The 27,435-nt window shown below is 45.7% G+C and overlaps 1 protein-coding gene across 2 annotated transcripts; it reads right to left on the bottom strand.

Moving 5' to 3' along the window:
• Window positions 1-807: 807 nt before the first annotated feature.
• On the bottom strand, window positions 808-13,280 carry LOC136764622 (solute carrier family 22 member 6). 2 transcript variants are annotated; one of them, XM_066718831.1, is made up of 11 exons: window positions 13,030-13,280; window positions 11,945-12,373; window positions 6,713-6,816; window positions 6,364-6,518; window positions 5,483-5,651; window positions 4,174-4,297; window positions 3,830-3,945; window positions 3,387-3,601; window positions 3,130-3,238; window positions 2,684-2,887; window positions 808-1,484 (listed from the first exon to the last, which is right to left on the bottom strand). In XM_066718831.1, exons 2-11 carry the CDS (start codon window positions 12,335-12,337, stop codon window positions 1,391-1,393), a joined length of 1,683 nt encoding a protein of 560 aa, XP_066574928.1. In that variant the 5' UTR covers window positions 12,338-12,373; window positions 13,030-13,280; the 3' UTR covers window positions 808-1,390. The 2 variants fall into 2 exon arrangements, with proteins under 2 accessions (XP_066574928.1, XP_066574929.1); XM_066718832.1 differs by having other exon boundaries at window positions 13,125-13,279.
• Window positions 13,281-27,435: the final 14,155 nt, after the last annotated feature.

Genomic DNA, 27,435 nt, shown 5'->3' with positions numbered 1-27,435 from the left:
ACATCAGAATCAAACCAAACACCCCTCTTTCTTTTGCGCTACGTTTGTGTCGGTTTGTGCCGTTTAAACTAATGTTTCAGCTATTCTAATATTAAAGATAATTACATTACATTTGCTGAAACTCTATTGCATATGAATAACAAACACAGTAGGCCACAGTCCTAGTACTAACAGGATCGGATCCGGGCTCACTAGATCCGGATCGTGAAAAGGCTTTGCGGGAAGCAGATGGAGATGCGGTGGCGCTGATGAGTGTGTGAGCCGGTGTCGAGCAGCGCTGCGGGCCTGAGTCTCCTGTGAAACCAGCGGCCTGACTGCTGTGTGTCGGAGCGGCTTTGCAGCTGCAGTGACAGAGTCCATAATACAACTTTCACACAACAATATTGTGCTAAATTGCTGTACAGTTTATTAATTAAACAATCTTAGTTGTTCACTCCATTTCCCAATACATGTTAATCAGCGCTTCTGCCCCAGCACAAAGTACACAGCCTTTCTCGCACTCTGTGCATATCGCAAGCTACGTCACTGTTTCTGTATCTCATCAACTACAATAATATTATTATTAATAATAATAATCATATAATAGGTTTTATTTATAACCCTGTCTTCTCGTATCCAGAGCGACAAGTCAAGTAGGCTAAACAGACAGAGTAAAAACATGCAACAGCAGTAGCAACAAAAGTATTGTTTAAAACTTGCAACTAACAGAGATCCTTAAAAGCTGTTTTTAAGGCGAGTTGTAAGGAATTAGTCATGCCCACTCTGACACTCCCCCCCCCCCCCCCCACACACACACACAAAGCCAGCTTCAGAAATTCTGCTTTATTTAGAAATGCAATCTGAGACACAGGTGTCACTGGCGCAGGGAGAGGGGAGTCTGGGGCACCGAACCACGGCAGGTCACACATCAACCCTGCTCAGCGCAACACAGTCAGTCAACACACACAATTTCACTTAATTTCAACATGATACAGTCTGCAGTCCATTGACACATGTGGCAAGAATAGAAAATATAAGACAACACAGCACACACTGTAGTAACACAAGCAGGTGATGACTGAGTGTAGCTCTGTGTTTTTTACATAATCGTAAACTATAGAAATACATAGAATTCAGTATGGGATGCAAGTTCTCTGTTTATCTAGCCCTGTGTGGACATTGGTACTAGTTACACTGACTGGGATACACTGACACTTAAGCTCTCGCTGAAACATGAATATATATATATATATATATATATATATACACATTAATATACTGAAGCACTGACATGGAGAGAGCTGATACACAGTGTCGCAGACACTGACACTTCTACACTTAACTGTACAGGGGTGTGGCCATTGTGCACTGAAGGGAAGGGGGAGGGTCATTTGGTGACAGGGGTGTGGCATCAGATGGCTTCCTTCATCAGCGAATTTTTGACCTCCTTCAGCACAAGCTCCTCCTCTATGGGTGGGACATCGCTGGGGCCCCGCCCTGCAAACCTGGAAGGGGTGTGGCAACGTTATGAAACTGGACAGCACATGAAGTATACAGACAAAGAGCATTTTTACACCCAATACACACACACCTTTTTAGAAACTATGCGCTGAAAATAACTTGATTGTCTCTACATAATGTGTAAGACTATTGGCTCAATTGCAACTTGGGTTGCAGTCCCAGCCGATTTATTTCACCCTTTGACAGCTTTGACTGGGCCACTCCAGGACCAATATTGACCTTTTTGTTTTTAAGGTGTCATTGTCCTGCTGGAAGATTAATCTTCTACCCAGTGGCAATTCTAGAGTGTGTTGAGGCCCTAGGCAAAATAATTCCTGACGGTGTTCTCTGGTGAGCTTGTGCTGACAGTGTTTTCTCTCCGGTGAGAGCGGGGAGGGGGTTTTCTTCCAGGATTTCTCTGTATTTTGCTGCATCCATTTTGCCCTCTATCTTGATGTGGGATAGTGCCCTGTCTAGATGCCAAATATATTATATTTGCACCATTGTAGAATCAAGAATGTGTAACCCATGTATGAATTGAACCTGTGTGTATTGCTCTTCAGAGGACAGGTGCAGTTGTCTGTGTAGCTGGTGTTCTCAGGAAGATGTGCGGTGTTAGGCTTGCCCCAAACATAGTACTTAGTGTTGAGGCCAAAAGCTTTATTTTGGTCTCATCAGACCATAGAATTTTCCTCGACTTGGTCTCAGAGTCTCCCACATGCCTTCTGGCAAACTCTAGCCGAGATTTGATGTGAGTTTTTTCTCTCCCATAAAGGCCTCTTTTGTTATGCACCCAGGCTATTTGCACAGTGTCTCCCAGCTCAGCCGTGGAAGACTAACTCCTTTAGAGTTGCCATAGGTCTCTTGGTGGCCTCCCTGACTAGTGCCCTTCTTGCCCGGATACTCTGTTTTTCTATTCTGAATTCATGTTGTAACGTAATGAAATGTGGAAAAGTCCAAGGGGTAAATGGGTTTCCCACTCAAGGTTTCCTTAAACTCTGAGGAAAAAACTTCTGCATCTGCTATGAAATCTCCCAATGTGACTCATGAGTAAACCCTTTATAGACCTCTGTGTATCTCCTATAAACTGTGTGTAACTCTGGAGTACAACTAGTGTATCTCCTATATGTTCCCCGGATAAACTCTTGTGTAATGTTCTCGGTACTTTCTGAGTATTGCCCCCTCCTGCCACCCCTTCACTCACCTTTCCTCCACGTCCTGGATGGTGTCGGGCAGTTGCTGCCCCAGCGTCTCCGGCAGGAAGAGGGCGAAGATTCCGGCCACGAAGGGCGCCCCTCCGTAGATCAGCCCCGGCAACGAGGGCAGCAGATCCCCTAACAACAGCACCATAGGAGCGACCATAGACCCGATCCGCGCCATCGTAGACACCCAGCCCATACCATTCTGACTGGGGGGGGGGGGGGGAGAGAGAGGGTGAGAGAGAGGGAAGGAGAGAGGGTGAGACAGAGGAAAAGGGAGAGAGAGAAAGAGAAAGAGAAGGAGAGAGGGGAGATGGAGTGATGGCAGAGGAGTGTCTCTGAGTGACAGTGGGGTACAGCTCTCCAGAGTACAGGAGAGAGAGAGAGAGAGAGAGAGAGAGGGAGAGGGAGCGAGAGGGGGAGCAATGGAGGGATGGAGGAGGAGTGTTACCGGATTACAGTAGGGTACAGCTCTCCAGAGTACAGATAACAGTTATGGAAGGAGGCGGCCAGGCAGCCCTTCCCCATTACAGCCAGACTGGTGCGCACGGTCTGCAGCTCTGAATACACACACACAAAACACACAGAGAGCACACTGTCACTTTAACCCAGATAACCACATACAAAGTCACACACACACTGGGTTAATTACACACACACATACACAGACACACACTGGGTGAATTACACACACACACACACACTGACCAGCTGGAACCAGGATGTTGGAGAGCACGGTGATGCCAGCCAGCAGCAGGGTGCCAGACTGCGAGGGCCGCCTCCCCAGCAGTGCCATGACCACTGTGGTGATGAACTTGGCGGGGATGTCCACGCAGCTGAAGATGACCTGGATCAGGTAGATATCGACGCCAAACTTCTGCAGGTCCATCGACAGACCGTAGTATCCAAAACTGGTGGAGAACCTGTACACACACACACACAGAAACACACAGACACCCAGACACCCAGAGAGACACAGTTAGCAATAGTAAGACCCATAAGCAGACAGCAACAGAGAGAGACTGAGAGAAAGAGAGTGTGATACAGAGACAGAGGGAGAAACAGAGATGGGGAGAGGGGGAGAAAGAGAAAAGAGAGGGTGAAAAGGAGGGAGCATAGAGAGAGAGAGAGGGGACAGGGGGCACACTGACCAGACACACGACAGGCAGATGGTAATGCGGCGCATGCCCGGGGTCCGCAGCAGGTCCAGGGCTGAGTGGGACCCCCGGGAGGATGACAGCTCCTTGTGCATTGCAGAGCACAGTGTCTACACAGCACAGCACAGCACAGCAAAACAAAACACAACACAACACAACACAACACAACACAACACAACACAACACAGTCAGTCACTGTATCAGTCATTCAGAGTGTCAATCAGTGTGTCAGTGTGTGAGAGTGTCAGTGAATCAGTCAGTCAGTGTGTCAGTGTGTTAGTTTTTGACAGTGAGAGTGTCAATCAGTCAGTGTGTGACATTCAGTCAGTGTGTCAGACCTCAGGGGTGATTTTCTTCCCCTCCTTTTTGCGGCCATTGATGCGAGACACCCTGTGCAGGTTCTTGACGGCCACGTCTTCTTTCCCATTCAGCACCAGCCAGCGCGCCGATTCCACCAACCACCTGCCAGCACCGCACAGGTGTTAATAACACACACATACAGGGTTGATAACACATGCACACCCAGAGAGTTATTAACAGAGTTAATAGTCACAACCACACTCACACATGCTTAACACACCAACAGGGTTAATAACACACCCCCACATCCTCACACACACTGGGTTAATAACACAAGGTTAATAATTCAAACACACTCTCACAAAAACAAACACTTAACACACAGATACACACACACAGGGTTAATACACACGCTGTTGGACCGTTTAGCTGAAGCGTGCCTGACTGTGAATCTGACAAAGTGCGAGTTTGCCAAAGTGACTGTGACCTATTTGGGAAAAGTGGTTGGGCAGGCGGAGGTGCATCCTGTATGCGCTAAAGTATTTGCCAGATAATTTTCTGTCTCCAACCACTAAAAAGGAACTCATGCGTTTCCTTGGGATGGTTGGTTACTATAGAAGGCTGGAACAAGGTTTTTCTGGTTTTCCCATTGTAAGAATGCCTTTGAAAACGTCAAAGATCTTCTTACCTCTGCTCCTGTGCTGGCTGTTCCTAAATTAACTGAATATGTTAAGTTACAGGTGGATGCCAGTCATGTGGGCGCAGGTGCTGTGCTGCTGCAGGAGGGTGATGCGGGTATGGATATGCCCGTTGGTTATTTTTCCCGCAAGTTTAATAACCACCAGTTAAATTATTCGGTGATTGAGAAAGAGGCGATAATATAGGCGCTCCAACATTATGAGGTGTATGTGGGGGCTGGTTTGACTCCTTTGGTTGTCTACATGGACCACAAACCATTGACCTTCTTACACAGTATGCTGTCGCCTAACCAGCGCATTATGTGATGGTGTCTCTTCTTGCAGGCGTTCCATTTAGATATCAGGCATATTCAAGGTACTGATAATATCATTAGAGATGCCCTGTCTCGTGCACCTTGCTTATATGCCTGCTGACAGTTTCCCTGTGAAAAGTATCCTGTATGTCCCTGTCTTGCTCTTTTCTGTCCTATCTCTTTGGTCCTCTTAAATCGCTTCCAGGTACCATGGTTGCTGTGGTGTCAGTTAAAAAAAACATTTGTTATAAGTCTTTACCCCAAGTGTGGTCTCCCTTATTGTCATGGGCTAAGAGACAGCTGTTACACACACACATTAGAGTTTAACATACACTCTGCCTCTCCCTCTCTCTCACCAGGAGTACAGGAAGGAGACGTAGAAGGGCAGGGAGACGGCCAGGGTGAGCCAGCGCCAGTCTCTGATGCTGTAGGCCACCGCTGTCAGGACCAGCTGGCCAATGGTGTAGCAGTAGCCGGTCCCTGTGCCCACAATTGTGCGGATTTGTGTGGGAATCCACTCCACAACTGAGGGGTGGGAGGGGGAGAGGGGGTAAGATTAAAATACACCCAAGTTTAAAAACACACACATGCTCTCTCCACAGACTCACACATACTCAAACAAACAAACACACTGAAGACGCTGTATAGGATGTTGAAGAAAGTGTTTTGTGATAATTATATAATGTTTTATATTAATACTAGCATTAGAAGTAGTTTGTATACAGACTGAGCAGATTAGATTTAGCAAGACAAGTAAAGTGTCAACAAGGTTGGTTTGTTAGAATCTCCTGTCAGTAATGTAAGATTACACAGTGCTGAAATAGCCTACAGATGTCTGCTGTGAATTTGTTTATGACTTAATCGTTTCTCAAGATAGGCAGGAATGTTTCTGTTACTGAGCGATTGACACTAGGTAAATAACCACCGTGGGATCGCATCTTCCTAGTGCACATCAAAGACAGACATCTGCTTTTTGTATCCATCACCTCTTCACAGGAGGACAGATCGTAAACGGACCCGGACCTGTATCTTCTGATTGGATGAACGGCCATGAGATGTTACGTCATTTTTCCTATAAAGTTGTACTCATGTTTGTAAACATTAAGTCTCACTGAAGGAATTATTTCTGACGTGGAGCTTCTGAGCGACCTGATTAAAGTTCTGTTTGCTTTATCTCCGCGACTCCACTTATTTCTGAGACGGTTCTACACACACAAACACACACACTCACACTTACTGAGAGAGAAGGAGTTGAGGATGATCCCAGACATTGCTGCGCCGCCCATGAAGCGAAAGCAGCAGAAGGCTGAGAAGGATTGCGAGAAGGCCACGCAGGTCCCACTGACTGCCATCAGCAGGTGAGAGAACAGGAGCAGGAAGCGCCGGCCAAACCTGCAGAGAGAGGGGTGTGGGGGGGTTGAAGGAGAGGGAGAGGGAGAGGGAGGATGAGTAGGGGAGAAAGAGAGGGAGACCGGAGTCAAAATAGAGTGTGGAGGTGCTATTGTTAGGACACAGGAAGAGGTATTGTATGAATGGGAGGGGCTAAGGTTCAGATAGGAGGGTCAGATAGGGTGGGTGTGGTTTACCTGTCAGACAGCCCCCCAAAGATCATGGCGCCAACTAGCACACCCCCCATGTAAATGGTCTGACTCATCTGCTTCAGAGAACGTAGCTCACACACCAGGTTCCACTGACAGAGAGGGAGAGAAAGAGGAGAAAAGAGGAGAAATGAGGGAATGAGGGATAAACACGACACATGGCATCCAATCAGATTGTAAAGTCTATTAAAGTGCAAATAATGTATGTTTAGAGTGAACACGTGTGACGTCACGAGTACCTGTCGCCGCCATCTTGGTAGACAAGCGAAGCAATCCGGTCATAGTTCGAAGGTACACAACAGTTGCCAGTATCGATAGCAGGAACCATGTTAGAAGAAAATACTGTTGCGTTGTTTCAAGGAATCATTTTCCAAAACAAACAGTCAATCAAATAGTGGCGGAATAAATTCAACTACTCACATTGTTCTCCTGTCCTTTGGCAGGTTCATATAGCTTGTCTTTTAATTTTAAATCCGAAAGAAGTATTTTTTGATTGAGATCAAAGCCAGGGCTGACAGTCGGGCCTGTCCAATGGTGTTCCTGGAATATGTCTTGATCCTTTTTAGTGCAGAAAATGTTCTTTCTACTGATGCTAACAATATAGCCACAACATCGTCCTTGATTACTCTATCTGCAGTTGCCATCACCATTGTTACATACACTCACTGCAAAAAGCTAGCCAGCCAGCTAGGCTCAAGCGTGAGACAACAAGATAAGGCTCTCTGAATAATACTTAGGCCCTCTAGAGGGCCTTGAGGCATCATACAATTGTCCCACCTATTACAAGACAATTTGTGATTGGTTGATTCTACTGTCATTCCAAAATGCTGCTCTAATTGAAGTCAATGTCAATGACGTTGGCTGGTGCCTTCTATTCAAAGCCTGAGGGCCTAGCTAATGAACGCTGAGCCCAGCCAGATTATTTCTACCATGAGAAATACAAGCTATTGTTCAGTGCAACTGCGTGTGTCCTGCTTGGTCTTTGTCTGTATTCAGATATACACTCACCTAAAGGATTATTAGGAACACCTGTTCAATTTCTCATTAATGCAATTATCTAACCAACCAATCACATGGCAGTTGCTTCAATGCATTTAGGGGTGTGGTCCTGGTCAAGACAATCTCCTGAACTCCAAACTGAATGTCTGAATGGGAAAGAAAGGTGATTTAAGCAATTTTGAGCGTGGCATGGTTGTTGGTGCCAGACGGGCCGGTCTGAGTATTTCACAATCTGCTCAGTTACTGGGATTTTCACGCACAACCATTTCTAGGGTTTACAAAGAATGGTGTGAAAAGGGAAAAACATCCAGTATGCGGCAGTCCTGTGGGCGAAAATGCCTTGTTGATGCTAGAGGTCAGAGGAGAATGGGCCGACTGATTCAAGCTGATAGAAGAGCAACTTTGACTGAAATAACCACTCGTTACAACCGAGGTATGCAGCAAAGCATTTGTGAAGCCACAACACGTACAACCTTGAGGCGGATGGGCTACAACAGCAGAAGACCCCACCGGGTACCACTCATCTCCACTACAAATAGGAAAAAGAGGCTACAATTTGCACAAGCTCACCAAAATTGGACAGTTGAAGACTGGAAAAATGTTGCCTGGTCTGATGAGTCTCGATTTCTGTTGAGACGTTCAGATGGTAGAGTCAGAATTTGGCGTAAACAGAATGAGAACATGGATCCATCATGCCTTGTTACCACTGTGCAGGCTGGTGGTGGTGGTGTAATGGTGTGGGGGATGTTTTCTTGGCACACTTTAGGCCCCTTAGTGCCAATTGGGCATCGTTTAAATGCCACGGCCTACCTGAGCATTGTTTCTGACCATGTCCATCCCTTTATGACCACCATGTACCCATCCTCTGATGGCTACTTCCAGCAGGATAATGCACCATGTCACAAAGGTCGAATCATTTCAAATTGGTTTCTTGAACATGACAATGAGTTCACTGTACTAAACTGGCCCCCACAGTCACCAGATCTCAACCCAATAGAGCATCTTTGGGATGTGGTGGAACGGGAGCTTCGTGCCCTGGATGTGCATCCCACAAATCTCCATCAACTGCAAGATGCTATCCTATCAATATGGGCCAACATTTCTAAAGAATGCTTTCAGCACCTTGTTGAATCAATGCCACGTAGAATTAAGGCAGTTCTGAAGGCGAAAGGGGGTCAAACACAGTATTAGTATGGTGTTCCTAATAATCCTTTAGGTGAGTGTATTAGCAGTCCTGCATGGGAGGGAGGGCCATCCTCACAGCTTTGTGAGTTTATTGTCTAAATACAGTTTAAATTAGCCGGTGTGTTTGTGTCATTGCCACTGGACTCTCGGGCAAGCCAGCTGAGAAGTCGTTCAAGTCGCCGCAGCTAAGTATCGCCTTTTCTCTCGCGTTTCCTAGTTTAGTTAAGAGTTACATTGATTTTTTATGTGGTTACTTGTTTAACTAAAATTGTATATCTTGCACCTGTATTGTAGTAAGAGCAGCGACTTTAGCCTTTAGCCTTTAGACTTTAGAAATTAGCCGGTGTGTTTGTGTCATTGCCACTGGACACTCGGGCAAGCCAGCTGAGAAGTCGCTCAAGTCACTCACAGCCTTGTGTCATTCAACGCAACGCAGGTGTGCACTGTCCTAATTAGTTACAGGTGAAGTATTTAACAGCCCCCTGGATATCTGCGCCAGCAGTCAGCGCCAGCAGCCTTCAGTGCCCCCCTTCCAAAGGGCCCCATCTCCAAAGGGCAAGGACTCTAGCTGCGGGACTCAAAAGGGCCCCATCTCCAAAGGGCAAGGACTCTAGCTGCGGGACTCAAAAGGGCCCCATCACCAAAGGGCAAGGACTCTAGCTGCGAGACTCAAAAGGGCCCCATCTCCAAAGGGCAAGGACTCTAGCTGCGGGACTCCTGCGAGGAGACGCCACACAGCAACAGCAACAGCAAGAAGCCATGATGATCTCTCCGATTCCCGTAATGCTTAGTCTGTCTTCTCGTTGTGCACCTGCACGCCATTGCTTCCCTAATCCCTCTACCCTCATCTCTCTGCCTCTCCCCTCCTCCTCCCTCCCCTCTACTCCACTCTCTGGGAGACTGTGCAACTGCCACTCAGTTTCCAACAAGGCCGACTTCATCTCCGCCTTCGCCTCCCACCACTTTTCCTCGCTCTCACCGAGACATGGATCTCCCCGGACAACTCTACCACCCCTGCCGCCTTATCCTCTCTCTTTGTCCTGTCCCACTCCCCTCATCTTACCGGGCGGGGAGGAGGAACAGGGCTCTTGCTCTCCCCTTCTCTCCTCTATCACGACCCACAGCTTTGAATTCCATGCAGTGGAAATCACCTCTCCCTCTCACCTCTTCCTTCTAGTTCTCTACTGTCCCCCCCGGTCCACTCGCCTCCTTCCTGTATGAACTCGACTTTCTACTCTCCTCCCTCCCTCACTGTCCTCACCTACCATCCTCCTGGGAGACTTCAACATCCACCTCTCCAATCCTTCCCACTGTGCCGGATTTCTTCCTTTCCTTCACTCCTTTAACTTCTCTCTCTCCCCGTCACCCCCAACTCACAGGGCAGGCTGCCAGCTAGACCTCATCTTCTCTAGAGGCTGCTCCCCTTCAACACTCTCCGTGACACCCATGGACATCTCGGACCACCACTTCATCTCCTTCTCCCTTTCCCTCCCTTCCCTCCCCACTCCACCCACTCCCTCTGTCACCTTCTGCCCCATTCTCCCCTCTGTCACCCTTGCCTCCACTGTCCTCACTCTCTTACCGTCCATTGACTGTTTTTCCCATCTATCTGTCAACTGTGCTACCTCCTCTTTGTTCACCTCCTCACCTCCTCCTCTCTCTGCCCTCTCATGTCTCGTCCTGCCCGTCCCTCCCCTCCTCAGACTTGGCTCTCTGCTGTTCTCCGATCAACCCGAACTTGTCTGCATGCCGCCAAACAGAAGTGGAAAAGGACCAAACTCCCAGCTGCCCTTGAAGTCTATCGCTCTCTACTGTCTACATTCTCCTCCTCACTCATACGCCGAATCCATCCCTTCCTCACTGACTACTCAACTCAGCTGCTCGTCCAGTCCCTGGTCCTCTCCCGCCTGGACTACTGCAACTCCCTACTGGCCGGCCTGCCTGCAACTACTACCCGCCACTCCAGCTCATCCAGAACTCTGCGGTTTGTCAGGTGTCTCTCTGCCCCGATTCGCACACGCTACTCCACTGCTCCGCTCCCTCCACTGGCTCCCGATACCGGCACGCATTCAGTTCAAGACATTGACCCTCACCTACTGCTGTCTCACCACACTGCACCGAGTTACCTTCAGTTACTCGTCTCTCCATACATCCCCTCCAGACCACTGCGCTCCTCCAGTGCCAGAAGGCTAACTCTGCCTCCTCTCCACTCTCCTTCCTCCAGAGCCGCTCCTTCTCATCCCTGGACCCTAAGTGGTGGAACGACCTGCCCACCGAAGTCAAAACAGCAGAGTCCTTGACCTCATTCCGGCGCTTAACTCAAGACACATCTCTTCTGACAGCACTTGTAATATTAGTCCTCTATCCCTGCTAGATAGCACTTCATACCATTTTATCATGCTTCTTGCGTTATTGATTCATTTCCTCATTGCTCCCTTTCCCGTAACCCTTGACTGTGACCCTACATCTTGACAGCACTTTCCAGGATGTATGTCCACTCTAACTGTACTTAACTGTATAAATTGGAAGTTGTAAAATGTATTATATCTTGAATTGCTTTGATTAATGTAAATTTGAATTTGTAATGTTTGGTGCCTTGTACTTCACTGTATTCTTGCACTTTGTTTGCACTTATGTTGTAAGTCGCCCTGGATAAGGGCATCTGCCAAGAAATAAAAATAATAATAATAAAAGAGACTACAAAAGAAAAATTCTGATTGGATTTTTTTTTTTTTGGATATTAACCCTTGTTTTTCCAACACAAACTGAAGAAATTAAATAGGAAGATCATTACGATTAAGACAAAAAAGATTAAATCAATGAAAACTAAATTAAAAATTAAAAGGCGGGATCGAATTTTGTAAACGGTGTCCGATGATTGGCTACTGACTGGGCCTTAATTTCCATAAGCAACGCTGACTGGTTACTGGCCTTGGGCGAGAATCCGTTCCACCACTGAAGTCAACATCATCATCATCATCATCATCATCATCATAAAGGAACAGCAGAAGAGCACAGGGGACAGAGGCGCGGTACCTCAGTGATGATGTTGCTGCTCATCTCGGTGCGCTCGTACACCCAGCCGTCCTCGCAGCTCTCCAGCTCGGACGAGCTCAGGTTCTGGAGCTCCGGGGCGGCGGCGCTGTCGTTGCCGGGGAGCAGCAGCCACTGCGGGCGAGTGTAGCGCCGGCACCGCAGCAACCGGCCCTGCGCGTCCAGCGGCGCCGAGAGCAGCCGGGCGGGGGACGCGGGCGGGTCGCCGGCGCTGAGGTTGGCGGGGGCGCAGTGGTGCCCGGGCACGGCGGCCACGAAGTTCTGCAGCAGGTTGTGACTGGCCATCAGCAGGACTGGCAGTGACAGCAGCGTGACGTGGATCACCTGGAAGCGCCCGGTGCTGCCCACCTGCTCCAGAACCTCGGCGAAGCCCATTGTGGTGTTTTAAACTTACTTCCCTACGTTTAGGACCTACAGCAGCAAATTCAACACTATTTATTAGTGCAAAACAATCTACAGACTACCGTTTAATGTGTTCGTATGTATTTGTGGTTTTGTGTGTGCATTTATTCGATATATATTTTAAATAACTGTAACTGACTAAATGTGCCCATACATCCTCACAAATGGTCAAGAAGAGTGGGTCAGAAAGAAAAACATCATGCCCCAGTACAACCTAACCTTCTGACCTAATATGAGTTTACTTGTATTTATCTGCGACATCAAAAATCCACTTTGTGAAGAAATGTGGCGCACATCTGCTGTCTGGATGACAGAAACATTGATGTGAATTTGATATAGATGGGAGAACCACCCAGACACAGGAGCTCCTGGACGTGGAACTCTCCAGAACGATTCAAAATGTTAATACATCAATAAATAAAAATTAAAAAAATAGTTTAAACATTTACAATTTAAAAATGTTAAATTTTGTACAAAAACAAAAGTCAAAAATAAAATATAATTCCAACCGTTCTTTACAGTACGCAGGCAACGTATTTTGTTATAATAAAATCATCAAAAATATATTTTAAAAAGTTTACGTGAGGATTTGTTCTGTTCAAAACAATAATAATAATAATAATAATAATAATAATAATAATAATAATAATAATAATGTTACGAACGTGTTTATCTGTGTCTTTGTAGAATTCTCGTCAAAATGCTCCAGCAGATGTATTTGTTACAAAATAAAAATAAATAAAGTTTTTCAGAAACTCACACCCTTCAGGTTGAATACTCCAAAAATACATTAACAGGGAATACATATGAATAAAGTTCACAACTGCCTTCACTCCGAGCAGCGAACAGCGAAACGCGAAACCCGACCTGACCGAACAGAAGCAGCTCCTCTTGTGTGTGAGCCCCCTCGGCCGGCTGCGGGTGTATTTCTACAGGTTGCATAATAATCGTGGTTAATCTATATGAACTGGTTACACTGTTACCGAGGGTTACTGGATCGGGGCGGGTGGGGCGGGCATGCAGATTATCTCGGGGGGGGTCTGATAATACGAAAAAATCAAACAGGTCAAACAGACCTGCTGTGTTTAAAAAAAAAAAAGCAAAGGGTTATAGACAGTCTTTCTGAGAGTCAGAGCTGATGGAGGAAGAAAGGATCAAGATTTGGAGGGAGAGAGTGAGTGAGGGAGATGGGGAGTGAGGGAGGCAGTGGATGGGAGACAAGGAGTGAGGGATGGATGGAAGGAGAACGGCAGTGGGGGGCTAGTGCATAGAAATGGAGGGAGGGTGAAAGAGTGAGAGGATGAGGATAGTGCAGTTTATGATTAGAGATGTGAGACAATGAGAGAGAGAGAGAGTGGGAGGGAAAGAGGCAGTGAGGGCTAATGATTAAAACTGCATGACTGGGAGAGAGAGAAGATCTGTGTGACAGTGTAATCCAACCCATTGTGTGATATAGAAGTGAGATATGGGACCAGCCAATCACTCAGAGCCAATCAGAAATGAGCACACTATGACCTCACTGAGAAAACTGTTGCTGCAGTGTTAATGAGCCAAGCACAGCACAGTCAATCAGAGCTAATCACACTATTACCTCAGAGAAAACTGTTGCTGCATTGTTCATGAGTCCATCCCAGCCCAGCCCAGACTATCAGAACTGATCACACTATGACCTCCCAGCTCCCCATTGCCCCATTGCAATGTTACAGACTGCAAATGCCGGAAGACACTGGGTGCAGAGGACTCAGAATTTCTGCATAGAATGTAGAGGTCAATTGGAATTTCCTCCCAAGTTCTGAGCAGAATTTATCCCAAACATTCTTACAGATGTGTTTCGGGGGGGGGGCTTAACAGGATAACATACAGATGCCATTCTGTATGCTTGGTAGTGTCTGTGGTGCTGTCCACGGCTGGTACAGTAAAGGTCCACCCAAAAGGAGGTGCTTTATCACAGTGTTTCTCCTGTGCAGGGATGGGCGGGGGAGTTGGCTGTAAGAAGTGTTGTTAAGCCAGTCCAAAGTTCATAGACAGCAAACAGGCTAATCCTCTCAAATCCAGGGTCATACCAATAAAACCAGAAAACAATCTTCGCGCGATTTCTTAGCAGACACCGTTTTTTACATTTTACCTATTTATATAGCTGGGCATTTACTGGAGCAATCTAGATAAAGTACCTTGATCAGGGGTACAACAGCAGTGCCCACAGCTGGGATTGAACCCACAACTAGTGTTTCCAGCCCGGGGACCCAGGGCATCAACCCCGCAAGCGGATGACGGGGAAAAACAAACAAACAGCAAAAAACATACAGCGAACTCTTGTATGTCTTGTGTATTTTTTCATTTGGTGAGAAGTTTGATGTTCATTCAGTAACTTGTCAATCGGTAAAACCTACAATATAATAGAGCACTATTGCAAAATACGAGGAGTTCAAGAACAATGTTCCGATCCAAGCTCAGTTTGGTTCTACTTCCTACAAGAAGTACACGGCCAATCAGCCAAATGCAAAACGTATGCAAACAAGGTATTGCAAACAGCTGGCGGCTCTACAAGGTCGCTTCAGTTTATAAAAATGATCAATAGATATTAACTATGTGAATAAATAAATAATAATAATAATAATGCACTATAACTGAGTTTGTGTTTAATTTCAGCTCCACATAAAATACAGACAAAAATGGTATTTATTATTTTACTTATTTAGTATTACCTTGTTGATATGGCCAGGGGTTCTAGTTCAATTAATAAAATAAGGGGGGAAAACTAATATTTGAATAGTTCAGACATACGTTTGATGTGTGTAACAGTGTGTGTCAAGGTGAGGCGTGTGCCTGCACGGTGTGCTGAAAGCGTTGTATAATGACATGAGAGAGAGAGAGAGAGAGAGAGAGAGAGAGAGAGAGAGAGAGAGAGAGAGAGAGAGAGAGAGAGAGAGAGAGAGAGAGAGAGAGAGAGAGAGAGAGAGAGAGAGAGAGAGAGAGAGAGAGAGAGAGAGAGAGAGAGAGTTGAGAGATGCCAAAGAGCTTGATTTTGGTCTCATCTGACCACAACACTTTCACCCAGTTCTCCTCTGAATCATTCAGATGTTCACTGGCAAACTTCAGACGGGCCTGTACATGTGCTTTCTTGAGCAGGGGGGCCTTGCGGGCGCTGCAGGATTTCAGTCCTTCACGGCGTAGTGTGTTACCAATTGTTTTCTTGGTGACTATGGTCCCAGCTGCCTTGAGATCATTAACAAGATCCTCCCGTGTAGTTCTGGGCTGATTCCTCACTGATCTCATGATCATTGAAACTCCACGAGGTGAGATCTTGCATGGAGCCCCAGACCGAGGGAGACTGACAGTTATTTTGTGTTTCTTCCATTTGTGAATAATCGCACCAACTGTTGTCACCTTCTCACCAAGCTGCTTGGCGATGGTCTTGTAGCCCATTCCAGCCTTGTGTAGGTCTACAATCTTGTCCCTGACATCCTTGGACAGCTCTTTGGTCTTGGCCATGGTGGTGTAGCGTAAGGTACACTTATAAAATTCAATTAAAGAAGTGAATTTATAGTATCACCTTATCACGAATCCTGGAATCTTGTAGAACTCAATTTCTGTAATAATTGGACGCAGACACCAATTCCAAAGATATAAATTGTCAAATTTATTCAAAAACAAAGACTAAATGTAGCACTACACTAATTATACAAAAGGAAAAAAATTATTAAAATTCAACTCTAGATCAACAAATCAAAGACAAATCACTTCCGTGACCAAATCAAAGACCATGGGATCGCATATGATAACACACAAATCGTTAAACAAAAAAGGTTATAAACACATTGACTACAATACCGGTTAGTAAGACGAAGGTGAGTCTCTCATTAGTATTGTTAGTCAGACATTAAATAACTACGCAGGTTAGTATTTATGTCAGGTAACTTCTCGTTATATATGTATCAGTCTCATTTACGTTTAGGTGCTGAGAAAGATCCTATCATTACTTGTTACCACAATTTCCCTTAACTGATTATTATTCAATGATTAAGGATAGGCAGGGCCACCAATAATCTAATGTCTATTAACTTGTGTCAATTTCAGACTAAACAGTTAAACAGGAATGAGAAGATATTTCTCGGCGTTGACAGATTTTATTTCTAAAATTATCAACAAAACAGTTGAATGCAACACACGTTTATATTTAAGAAAACTAAATGATATTACACATTCTAGAGTTATGAATCACAGATTAACATTTCTAATTGATTTCTCAAATGTCATGAATCATGAACTCCAAACTGTTAAAATCTTCTTTGTAAGCAGGGGTTCCACCGTAGTTACTTGAAGACAAAGTCTTTGAGGAAAGCAGGGCCCTGTTTGTTCCAAGGGTCAAGTTTCTTAAGACTCAGTAGCTATTTAAATGACTGACACTTTCGTATACAGTCGACTGTATGTCCAGCTGTAAAACTCCCCTGATCAGGTGGGCACAGGCGGGCAGCGCAGTCTGTAAAGTTCTTTATTTAATAAAGTCCTTTAAAAGAATTCTTCGTACGGCTCAATCTCCTTCTCCCAGTTTAACTCTTCTGTTGCCGGCAAGGACTTGGTTGGTTTCTGGTTCCAGTTCGGGCAACAGAGCTACAGGTTGAGCTGTGGCAGCGAGTTTCTGGTTCAGGTGAGAGAGAGAGAGAGAGACTGACTGTCCGCTGTTCCTTATAGTCTGTCAGATCAATAGGTGATTGGTCCTTGAGTTCTTGAGATTGGATTTCGGTTTCAGCCCCCCAGTGTCCTATTGGAGGGGGGCTTGATTTATGACTGATGTCAATCCATGCCATCTTTTGGAAATGCCGGTTGGCCTGGGTTCGTAGCTCTATGTCGGGATTTTGGCTCTCGTCCACTTCAAAGAGTTTTTATCACCTACAGGCCCCTTTCTCCAGACATCTCATAGCAGGATTCCAAACTATTTGGCCTCTTCTCGGTGCCATCCTCCCCAAAACTGTCACTTTGATGCAAACCAGTTCCAAGCTGATGAGCTAAGGAAATCTGATAACTTTGGGGGGGAGAGGTCTTCTTTAGATCAGTGCTTCAGCTCAGAGCCCAAATGCTCTTATCCAAATACACCCAACATAACGCTACATACCCCCTTTCTTGAATGGGACTGAGGTAAGCCGGTGCTCCTTTGAAGTTATGCACTCTGCTGTGCAATACCCACAGATGCTTGGCTAGCATCCATATCACACTTTCTGTTATGATCCAGCTGCTCAGGAGCAACGTTATAAATACCACATCTCTGACCCCCCAGCTGTGAGACAGCCTGTGCTTTCTCTCATGTGACTCTAGGAGGGTGGTTTGCAAACTGGTTTGGTCTATTGCAAACTCTATGATTTTAGTGCCTTCCACTCTTACCCTTTCGCTAAGAACACTGTCCAATTTACAATTGTGTCCCCAGAAGGCGTCTACAATTTCAAATTCAGTTTCATATCGCTCAGAGTCTAACTGGTACAGAGCTAAATCATCGAATTGAGTGATGCCCCCTTTAGGGACATGCACAAAAATGGTCTCATTGGGAAGTACCTTGGTGGCTGTATCATTGTCTCTCATTCAATTCCACCTGCTTTGGTGGTTGCACTTGAGCCCACAACTTGTTCCGTTTACAATCGATAAGCGGTGCTAACCTGTTCAAAAGATCCTGACCAATGATCAACTTCTCGGTTTCAAATTGGAAATATAGATTGGGTGAACGAATTTCATCTTCCCAAAAGTGAATTCTAACCACGCCTTTCGAGTGAGCTGTGCCTTAGTCTCTGTGTAACTTGTAATGTTCACACTACAAGCTTCCACTTTCAGTTGTTGGTCTGAGGTTTCCATAATTTGTTTTAGGTCGCCAAATGTGGTGGCGGACATTAAACAAATTTCAGCCCCAGTGTCCCACAAGGCTCCACACTTCCACACACTCTCAATGGTCACTTCTATGTAAACTCGCTTGGCTCTGCCTCTCTGTGTCAGATCACCCAGTAACATCGTCAAAGGTTCAGCTTGCTTGCAGGCAGCTTCCCCCACTGGGAGGTACCAGTGAGCTGATGTGTCAGGGAAACCCCCCTGCCGTTCCTCCCATCCAATCAACCACACAGAGGCGGGGACAGGGGGTGGCTCCGGAGCTAGTTCCAGCTCAGGTGGCAGGTCCGGCCCTTTACCCTGGCTACTAATTTCCATTTTGGGAAGAGGGGGCAACGAGAGCAGAGCTAAGCGTTGCAGCAGCTCAGAACCTGCAGCCTTGCTCAGAGATTGAGTTGACCCAACTGGGCTGGGAGCAGATTGCTTTTCCTCATACTTTTCCTTGTAAGCCTGGGGGTCTTGGGTTCTGTCCTTGGGCATCCCGGCCCCCTTTAACTTCAGTGGAGAAACAGGGCACTCAGAGTGCACTGCCAGTACTCGGGTGCTTGTGTCTTTACCATCAGAAGCGCTATTGTACTTGCTTTCCCAAGCTTTTTGTGCCATTTTACGAATTTCGGCCATGTTCATATGCATAGCGTCTGCATGTAATATGATCATTTCCTTAATCGCTGGAAACAAATTAGCAACAAACAAACCCTTAAAGCTCACTTCTTCCTCTGCCCCGGGTCGATCTTGACCCGCAAAATAGGTTTTCCTAAGTTTCTCATAATAATCGCGGGGGGACTCGTATTTACCCTGTTTGATCTGGTGTGCGGCAGTCACTGCTGCCACCGGGTCAATGAACCTGGAATAGTCCCTAATTAATGCTCTGCACAATCGCGGAAAACTATCGCAGACCACGGACCCTTGCCTCTCCATCCAAGAATGGACTTGGCGAGAAGTGGTTTTGCGGATTAGGAGAACCTTTTCCTTCTCCGTAGCATCAGGATAGAAACGCAAAGCATACTTAATGTCCTTAATATATGCTGCGACATTTCCTTCCTTGTCTGCTGGGTTAAAAACCTCACAATCTTTAGCCAGCTCTCTCAGCTGTCGCATGTCAACCTTTCGGTCCGGACTCTCGGGGGAGGAATTTCGTCGGTGCGACGGGCTCCTTGCCCTGGGTGGGGACTGACTACGGGCAGGGGACAGATCACGGTGAGGCAACCCAGGGCTTAGATATGGAGACGGTGTGCGACTCCGTATCCTGGCCTGTTCCCTTTTTCTGTCTGGCGTCGGCTTTGCAGCCCACCGAGATGCAGTTTTTAGGGCCTCTATTTGTTGCCTGAGATACTCATTTTCAGCGTCACGTGATCTGAGTTCTCCCCTAAGCTCCTGATTTACTCTCTTTGTTTCTTCACTGTCCCTTTTAAAATGTCTGACCTCGCCTTCAAGTATCTCCATTTTTAAAGTATCCTTATATTTCTCCATGACGGTTTTGTGAAGATGCGCTTCCAAAACATCACGATCCTTGACAGCTATCCTCTCATTTTCCGCTGCTTTATCCCTGTCATTTTGCAGATCTTTTACTTGACTCAGAATTGTTTCAAATTCTTCTTGACATTCTCTTAATTCATTTCTTAATTGCTCCCTTTGTTCAATTAAATCCTCTCTTTCAGCATCCAACATAATTACTTGATTTCCACAAGCCTCTAGTCTTCCTTCGAGTTCTAAAGCCATTCCATGCAGTTCGGATCTTTCGTCTTTCACTTTCGCATACTTTTCTCCTAGCTTTTTCAATTTTTCAAATTTACTTATGCTCAAATCCACTAGCCTTGAGCTCACAAGCGCTAAGCTAGACACAACCTTCACAACATCTATCGCCTCTTCTTTTTCGAGTTGTGTCGTAGTGTCGTTCAACAACTGAGTTCGACGCGACTCTACTTCATCAAAGTCCAAACCGCCTAGGCTTTCAATGTATTCGGAGATCTCAATCCCTGATACTTTCATAATCAATGCTTCACATGGGGACATTTGGGTCGTCATTGTTTTTGGTTATTCAGTAACAACCCAACCAAACAGTAAGAGATTAATCACTTAATGACTCTAATGCCAAAACTTAGAATATCAACAATTTACCACAAGTAACTAAACAGACTTAACCTTTTGTGACTTTGGAAACCATACACATACCACATGGGCAGTTCTAGAGCGCCCTCTAGAGTACAAACAGTGTATCGTGCCTACAAAAGTTTTCTTGTTTCAAAACTTTGGAATCTGGATTTCTGGACAAAGCTATCCAATAACTATTACAGAAACTAGTTATTTTCAGTCTAAGATTCCTCACACGGGGCACCAATTATGTAGCGTAAGGTACACTTATAAAATTCAATTAAAGAAGTGAATTTATAGTATCACCTTATCACGAATCCTGGAATCTTGTAGAACTCAATTTCTGTCCAATTTCAATTGGACGCAGACACCAATTCCAAAGATATAAATTGTCAAATTTATTCAAAAACAAAGACTAAATGTAGCACTACACTAATTATACAAAAGGAAAAAATTTATTAAAATTCAACTCTAGATCAACAAATCAAAGACAAATCACTTCCGTGACCAAATCAAAGACCATGGGATCGCATATGATAACACACAAATCGTTAAACAAAAAAGGTTATAAACACATTGACTACAATACCGGTTAGTAAGACGAAGGTGAGTCTCTCATTAGTATTGTTAGTCAGACATTAAATAACTACGCAGGTTAGTATTTAATGTCAGGTAACTTCTCGTTATATATATATCAGTCTCATTTACGTTTAGGTGCCGAGAGATCCTATCATTACCACAATTTCCCTTAACTGATTATTATTCAATGATTAAGGATAGGCAGGGCCACCAATAATCTAATGTCTATTAATTTGTGTCAATTTCAGACTAAACAGTTAAACAGGAGTGAGAAGATATTTCTCGGCGTTGACAGATTTTATTTCTAAAATTATCAACAAAACAGTTGAATGCAACACACGTTTATATTTAAGAAAACTAAATGATATTACACATTCTAGAGTTATGAATCACAGATTAACATTTCTAATTTATTTCTCAAATGTCATGAATCATGAGCTCCAAACTGTTAAACTTATCTGAACTTCGTCGCAGAGAGGCCTCTCTGGCTTCGGGCTCAGATAACAGCACACGGCACGAGGTCCGTGTGGTTGGAACAAAGGCAGTCCGGTTCGGCTTTGTCCAAGAACTTCCACTCAGTCAATGCACCTGGAAGTTGGGGTTTTGCGAATGTAGAGTCTTTTCCAAACAGATTTTCCACTGTTTTGAAGGCTCCAAGGTTGTGCACAAAATCTTCTTTGTAAGCAGGGGTTCCACCGTAGTTACTTGAAGACAAAGTCTTTGAGGAAAGCAGGGCCCTGTTTGTTCCAAGGGTCAAGTTTCTTAAGACTCAAATAGCTATTTAAATGACTGAACACTTTCGTATACAGTCGAATTAGTCAATTGTCCAGCTGTAAAACTCCACTGATCAGGTGGGCACAGGCGGGCAGCGCAGTCTGTAAAGTTCTTTATTTAATAAAGTCCTTTAAAAGAATTCTTCGTACGGCTCAATCTCCTTCTCCCAGTTTAACTCTTCTGTTGCCGGCAAAGACTTGGTTGGTTTCTGGTTCCGGTTCGGGCAACAGAGCTACAGGTTGAGCTGTGGCAGCGAGTTTCTGGTTCAGGTGAGAGAGAGAGAGAGACTGACTGTCCGCTGTTCCTTATAGTCTGTCAGATCAATAGGTGATTGGTCCTTGAGTTCTTGAGATTGGATTTCGGTTTCAGCCCCCCAGTGTCCTATTGGAGGGGGGCTTGATTTATGACTGATGTCAATCCATGCCATCTTTTGGAAATGCCGGTTGGCCTGGGTTCGTAGCTCTATGTCGGGATTTTGGCTCTCGTCCACTTCAAAGAGTTTTTATCACCTACAGGCCCCTTTCTCCAGACATCTCATAGCAGGATTCCAAACTATTTGGCCTCTTCTCGGTGCCATCCTCCCCAAAACTGTCACTTTGATGCAAACCAGTTCCAAGCTGATGAGCTAAGGAAATCTGATAACTTTGGGGGGGAGAGGTCTTCTTTAGATCAGTGCTTCAGCTCAGAGCCCAAATGCTCTTATCCAAATACACCCAACATAACGCTACAGTGGAGAGTTTGGAATTTGATTGATTGATTGTTCTGTGGACAGGTGTCTTTTATACAGGTAACAAGCGGAGATTAGGAGGACTCCCTTTAAGAGAGACAGAAATCTTGCTGATTGATAGGGGATCAAATACTTATTTCCCTCATTAACATGCAAATCAATTTATAACTTTTTTGATTTTTTGGTAGTTATTCTGTCTCTCACTGTTAAAATACACCTACCATTAAAATTATAGACTGATACTTTTTTTGTCAGTGGACAAACGTACAAAATCAGCAGGGGATCGAATACTTTTTTCCCCTCACTGTAGGTGTAGGTTTGGGGGGGACGTGTCCCAATGTTTAGAGAACATTAAATTGTTCCTCCCCAAAAATGTATGGCCTGCTCCATAGGCATAGGGGACGGGGGGTGATGCATCAGTTATTTGCCCATAGGCATAATTTCAGGGTGGTACATTTCCCCGTATTTCAGAGTGGTGTTTATTTATAGTTGTTACTTACGAAATGTACGGGTGAAATCCCCCCACCCCAGTCAATAATTCTGCCCCCCCAATGGTTTCATTTTAAGAATGGACAGGTGTGTCTATACAGTAGAGTACAGGGCCCCCAGTCAGTGTGTGAGCCCAGGTGTGTATATCCAGTGCAGTGCAGGGGCCCCAGTCAGTGTGTGGCCCCATTTGTACAATCACAAACTATTTGATGATTGATGCCAGATTCCTGCCTGGCTAGTCCTGTCTGCCATAATTAATCAGTAATTGGAGTGATGCTCTGAATGCTGGGCCCTGTCCAAGCTGCGTGACTGGGCAGTCTGTCCTGTCATGCTGACCCATTTTCACCTGAACAATCCTTAACGAGCCACCATGAGGGCCTTCCTGCCTTAAGGTGCTGTTAAAAAGTTACATGGCAGTTAACAACTGTCCCCCACCCCATGAACAGCATGAGACAAGACAGTCTGGTAATTATTGTCTGGATTATGTGTGTGAAAGACTAGAGAGAGAGTGTGTCAGAGGTAGAGTGTGTGAGAGAGTGTGTGTGAGAGGGAGAGAGAGAGAGAGAGAGAGAGTGTGTGAGAGAGAGAGAGAGAGAGAGTGTGAGGGAGGGAGAGGGGAGCAGTGTCAGCAGGTGGCCAGAGTGGAATTTTATTTTCCTCTCTGTGAAATTCCTGTCTTGCGGCTGTCAGCTCTGTACTGACCGCTCCATTACACACAGCTGGAGCCTGGCCCTGTGACTGAGCCGAGCACCACACTGACTGGACACAGCACTGACCAGACACTGTACTGACCGGACACAGCACTGACAGCACAAGGCACTAACTGGACACTGTACTGGCTGCACACTGGCATAAAGTATCTTTAACCAGCTGTGACATGGACACGGCACTGACTGGACACGGCACTGACTGGACACGGCACTGACCGGACATGGCATTGACTGGCATAATGTATCAATAACCACAGTTTACAGCTGCAAACACTATAAACTCTCATTCACCCAGAGCTGGCGGGTCTTCTCAGTGGCTATTGCACTGGTGGTGGTCAGTGAGGAGAAGTGGGAATATTTCAGCTGTTTCCATTCACTGCCTGACAATGAGCTGTGCACCTGGAGACTCAAGACTCCCTGTTGTGGTGATCAGCGGTATGGCACTCCAACAACACAATGGGGCACAGCACACAGAAGCTGTATTCAAAAACTGCATTCTACCACGTACTACATACCAACATTTCATTAGTATGCAGTATGCATATTGGATGTAGTACATGAATTTGTAGTATGGTAAAAGTACCCTGATGGCTTGCTACATTCACCAAAATATGCAGAATACAACCAGAGCTCACTACAGTGAATACTGCATCCCATCATGCTTCACGTGTCTGTCATGTGAGGTCACATGACATCTATTGTACAATGAATCATTTATCTTCATACTGCTTACTGTACTACTTACTAGTCAGAAAATCAGTGTGTAGCATGCAGTATGTACTAATGCAGTATATAGTAGGGTAGTATGCAGTTTGGAATTCAGACAGAGAGAGGGAGGGAGGAGACTAAGAGAGAGAGAGAGAGGGGCAGACGGAAGGTGGGAGCTACTGACAGGCAGAGGGGGAGGTAAAAAAATGCATTATTCACACAATTGCAATGGAGATGAAAATGCTTTAGAAATATACTGAATGATGTCACTAATATATTTGAGTTTTAAAAATGGTATTATTAGTGGGTTAGTTAGTGGGTGGGTGAGTGTTAATGACTGACTGAGATGGGTGAGTGGATGGGTGACTGAGTGAGTGAGTGAGTGGATGGGTGAGTGAGTGAGGGAACATGTAGGAGTTCAGACTGTCAGTCAGGGGTCTTCATAAAAAAACAGCGTCAGGGATGAGTGGGCTACGGGGTCTCCCATTCAGATTCGAATCATACACAACCTGTGTGTTGTCATGCTCCAGTTTGTTTTGGTAATCTGACCTTCTGTAAGACTGTCAAGAAGCATCTTGTTACAAAAAAAAAAAACACCTAATGATTTCATGATTTCGCTATTTGTGTTTTCAGACACCATTAGCGATTTGCAAACCAAACTCTGCTTCCCACATTAATCACCAAAATGACACTGGGACACACTCATACAATTGCAGTCAGGTGGACACAAGGGGTCAAAGGTTGAAGCTGGTTCCACAGGGTTTAGCAACGTTCTCATATGGAGATCATCAATGAGAGTTTCATCAGCAGCGAGTGAGCGATCGGGCAAAACCGTCAGGTCACAGCACATGGACCTGGCGCTGAGGTGAGCTAAAATGTACTCTTTAACTCATGACCCCGTTGTTCTTTTCAAGAGCTGCTGCTTCTGAGGCCGAGTCATCCCTTCTTGCGCTGGCTTTTGGAGTTTCAATTCCCATTTCAAAATGCTTGATCAGAAAACGCAACCACCTGTCGTAACTGGGGCTCCGTGGCTCCATGGCTCTGCTTCTCAATGGCTCCCTGTAGAAGCTGGGCTTTATTGGGGTTCACACTGGTCCAAAATAAAAACACAAAAATGGGAAACAAGACAAAACCAGCACACACAAATGTCCACAAAATGTGTTGGTCCAGGCAGTCAAATGTGAGATTGTTAGTTCTCTCTCTGTGGTTAGCTCTGAGATTAAATAGACCCCGCTCACACTTGAGCCCGCTTTTCGACCCGGCCTAAATCTTTCGACCCGGCCTAATGCGGCCTAAATGTGAATGTGAACGCGCCGGGCCCTGGGCCGGTGAAAAGCGTCAGCGTGTGACGCAACTCAAGCCAGAGACGCGTGTCTGAGAGACGCGGAATAAACACAGAGTAAACACAGAGTAAACAGAATAAACACAGAGTAAACACAGAATAAACATGGGCACCGACACAGCTACAGCACTGCAGGACACAGTATTGTCTCTATATTGTTTGAATGTCATATCGATCTATAGCCTTAAATGTACTGATACATTTCGCTAGCTCACATCTTTATATATTGTAGCGATCCTGGACTTGTATGGACTGCTGTATTGTTGCCCTGGCGGGACTGTACATAATTGGCTGTTGAAGTGTGTCTGCAGGGTGGGAGGTCCTGTGGATTCCCGGGGATCCCTGTTCCAGAACCCAGGGATCTTGGCGTGTTTTAGTGGGGTCAGGGGTCAGGCCATGGAGACACAAGGATTGGAGGGAGGGAATCACGTGGGAGGGGTTATAAATAGCGACTACGGGGAGCGGGGCGGGTTGTTGGAGAAGAGGACGCTGTAAAGAGTTGTTGGAACCAAAGCTGAACAATAAATTGCCCGAGCAACCAGATCACCTTGTTGTCATTGTGTTATCCTTCAAGGAAGGTAATTAGTTAGCGCTCTCTAATTAGCGCTAATTAGAGTCTGCAGCCTGTTTGTGAGGGAGCGGCAACACAGCTGCGGCACATGAGCACCTCATCAGCGAGCGCCAGCAGCAGCCGTGCCGTGACACACAGCGGCCTGTCACACTCCCCTTCGAGTGAAAGCAACACACCTGAAACAGTTTCAATGTTCGTATGAACTTGTAAAGAAATGAGGTCCCTTCTAGAAAAGGCCAGGTCAGACTCCTCCCTGGGTCATTGCCATTCAGTCTGTCAACCAAGCACGTGCACAGGTAAGGCCCAGCCGCAGAGCACATGCCTTTTCCCCAAGAATCCCAAAGTGCCCTTTATCCCGAGCACCTGCCCCCTGGACCACACTTCAGCAGCTTCCACGACCCCCCCCATACCCCCCATACCCCCCATACCCCCCCGCATTGCCCCAACGCTAATTAACCCATTAATTCCATTGCTAAATATTCAACTTGTATAAATAGGTTGGCATATGTGGTATGTTTCTTTGCTGTTTGCCAATGGTAGCCACATTGGTCCAGGCTAAACACACTGGCACCTGGTAGAGAACATGCCCCTCGTCAAGAATCCTCAGAGAAATCCGTGGCCCACGGTAATTTAACCCGTTAATTTCATTACTAAATATTCAACTTGTATAAATAAATGTGTGGGCGAATAAGAAGCCAACTTCAGCCTCGTGTTATATGCCAGGTATAGCGCAGTATCTTAACCTAAACACCAGCCGGTCTTATCTTATCGTAAAACAGGCAACTCCATTTGCTATCCGAGATTCATCTGAGATATGCAAAACGCTGCATACCTTGTCTCTGAAACCCAATAGGTATCTGCAGTGCATCTCCTGTGGGTTTCATCCTCCCGCATCTGGACGGTGAAGTGGCTCGCAGGCCGATACACAGCTGCACAGCGCGCACGACTCCAACCGGCGAGGCTGTGAGAGGGCCGGTATATTCTCTCTGTGAAAATGAAGCTTGTGAAAGAATTCCCTAGCAGTTCTTCTATAGTTAATTTTCGGGTTTAACCCTAGGATGCATTGTTTTTGAATATGGCTTTTTGTGTGGTACAATTTCATGCGTTTATCAATACGTGTATTTTGCATACATGTTCAGTCACTTGGCTCTTGCAGATTTAATAGATAGCAGTGTCTATGTAAGATATGCAAGGTTTCAGGGCACTGGGGCT

The sequence above is a fragment of the Amia ocellicauda genome, chromosome 12 (genome assembly GCF_036373705.1).
Source record: "Amia ocellicauda isolate fAmiCal2 chromosome 12, fAmiCal2.hap1, whole genome shotgun sequence".
Taxonomy (NCBI): Eukaryota; Metazoa; Chordata; class Actinopteri; order Amiiformes; family Amiidae; genus Amia; species Amia ocellicauda.
The sequence above is the reverse complement of the archived record's forward strand: the minus strand, read 5'-3'. Positions and strand labels throughout refer to the sequence as shown.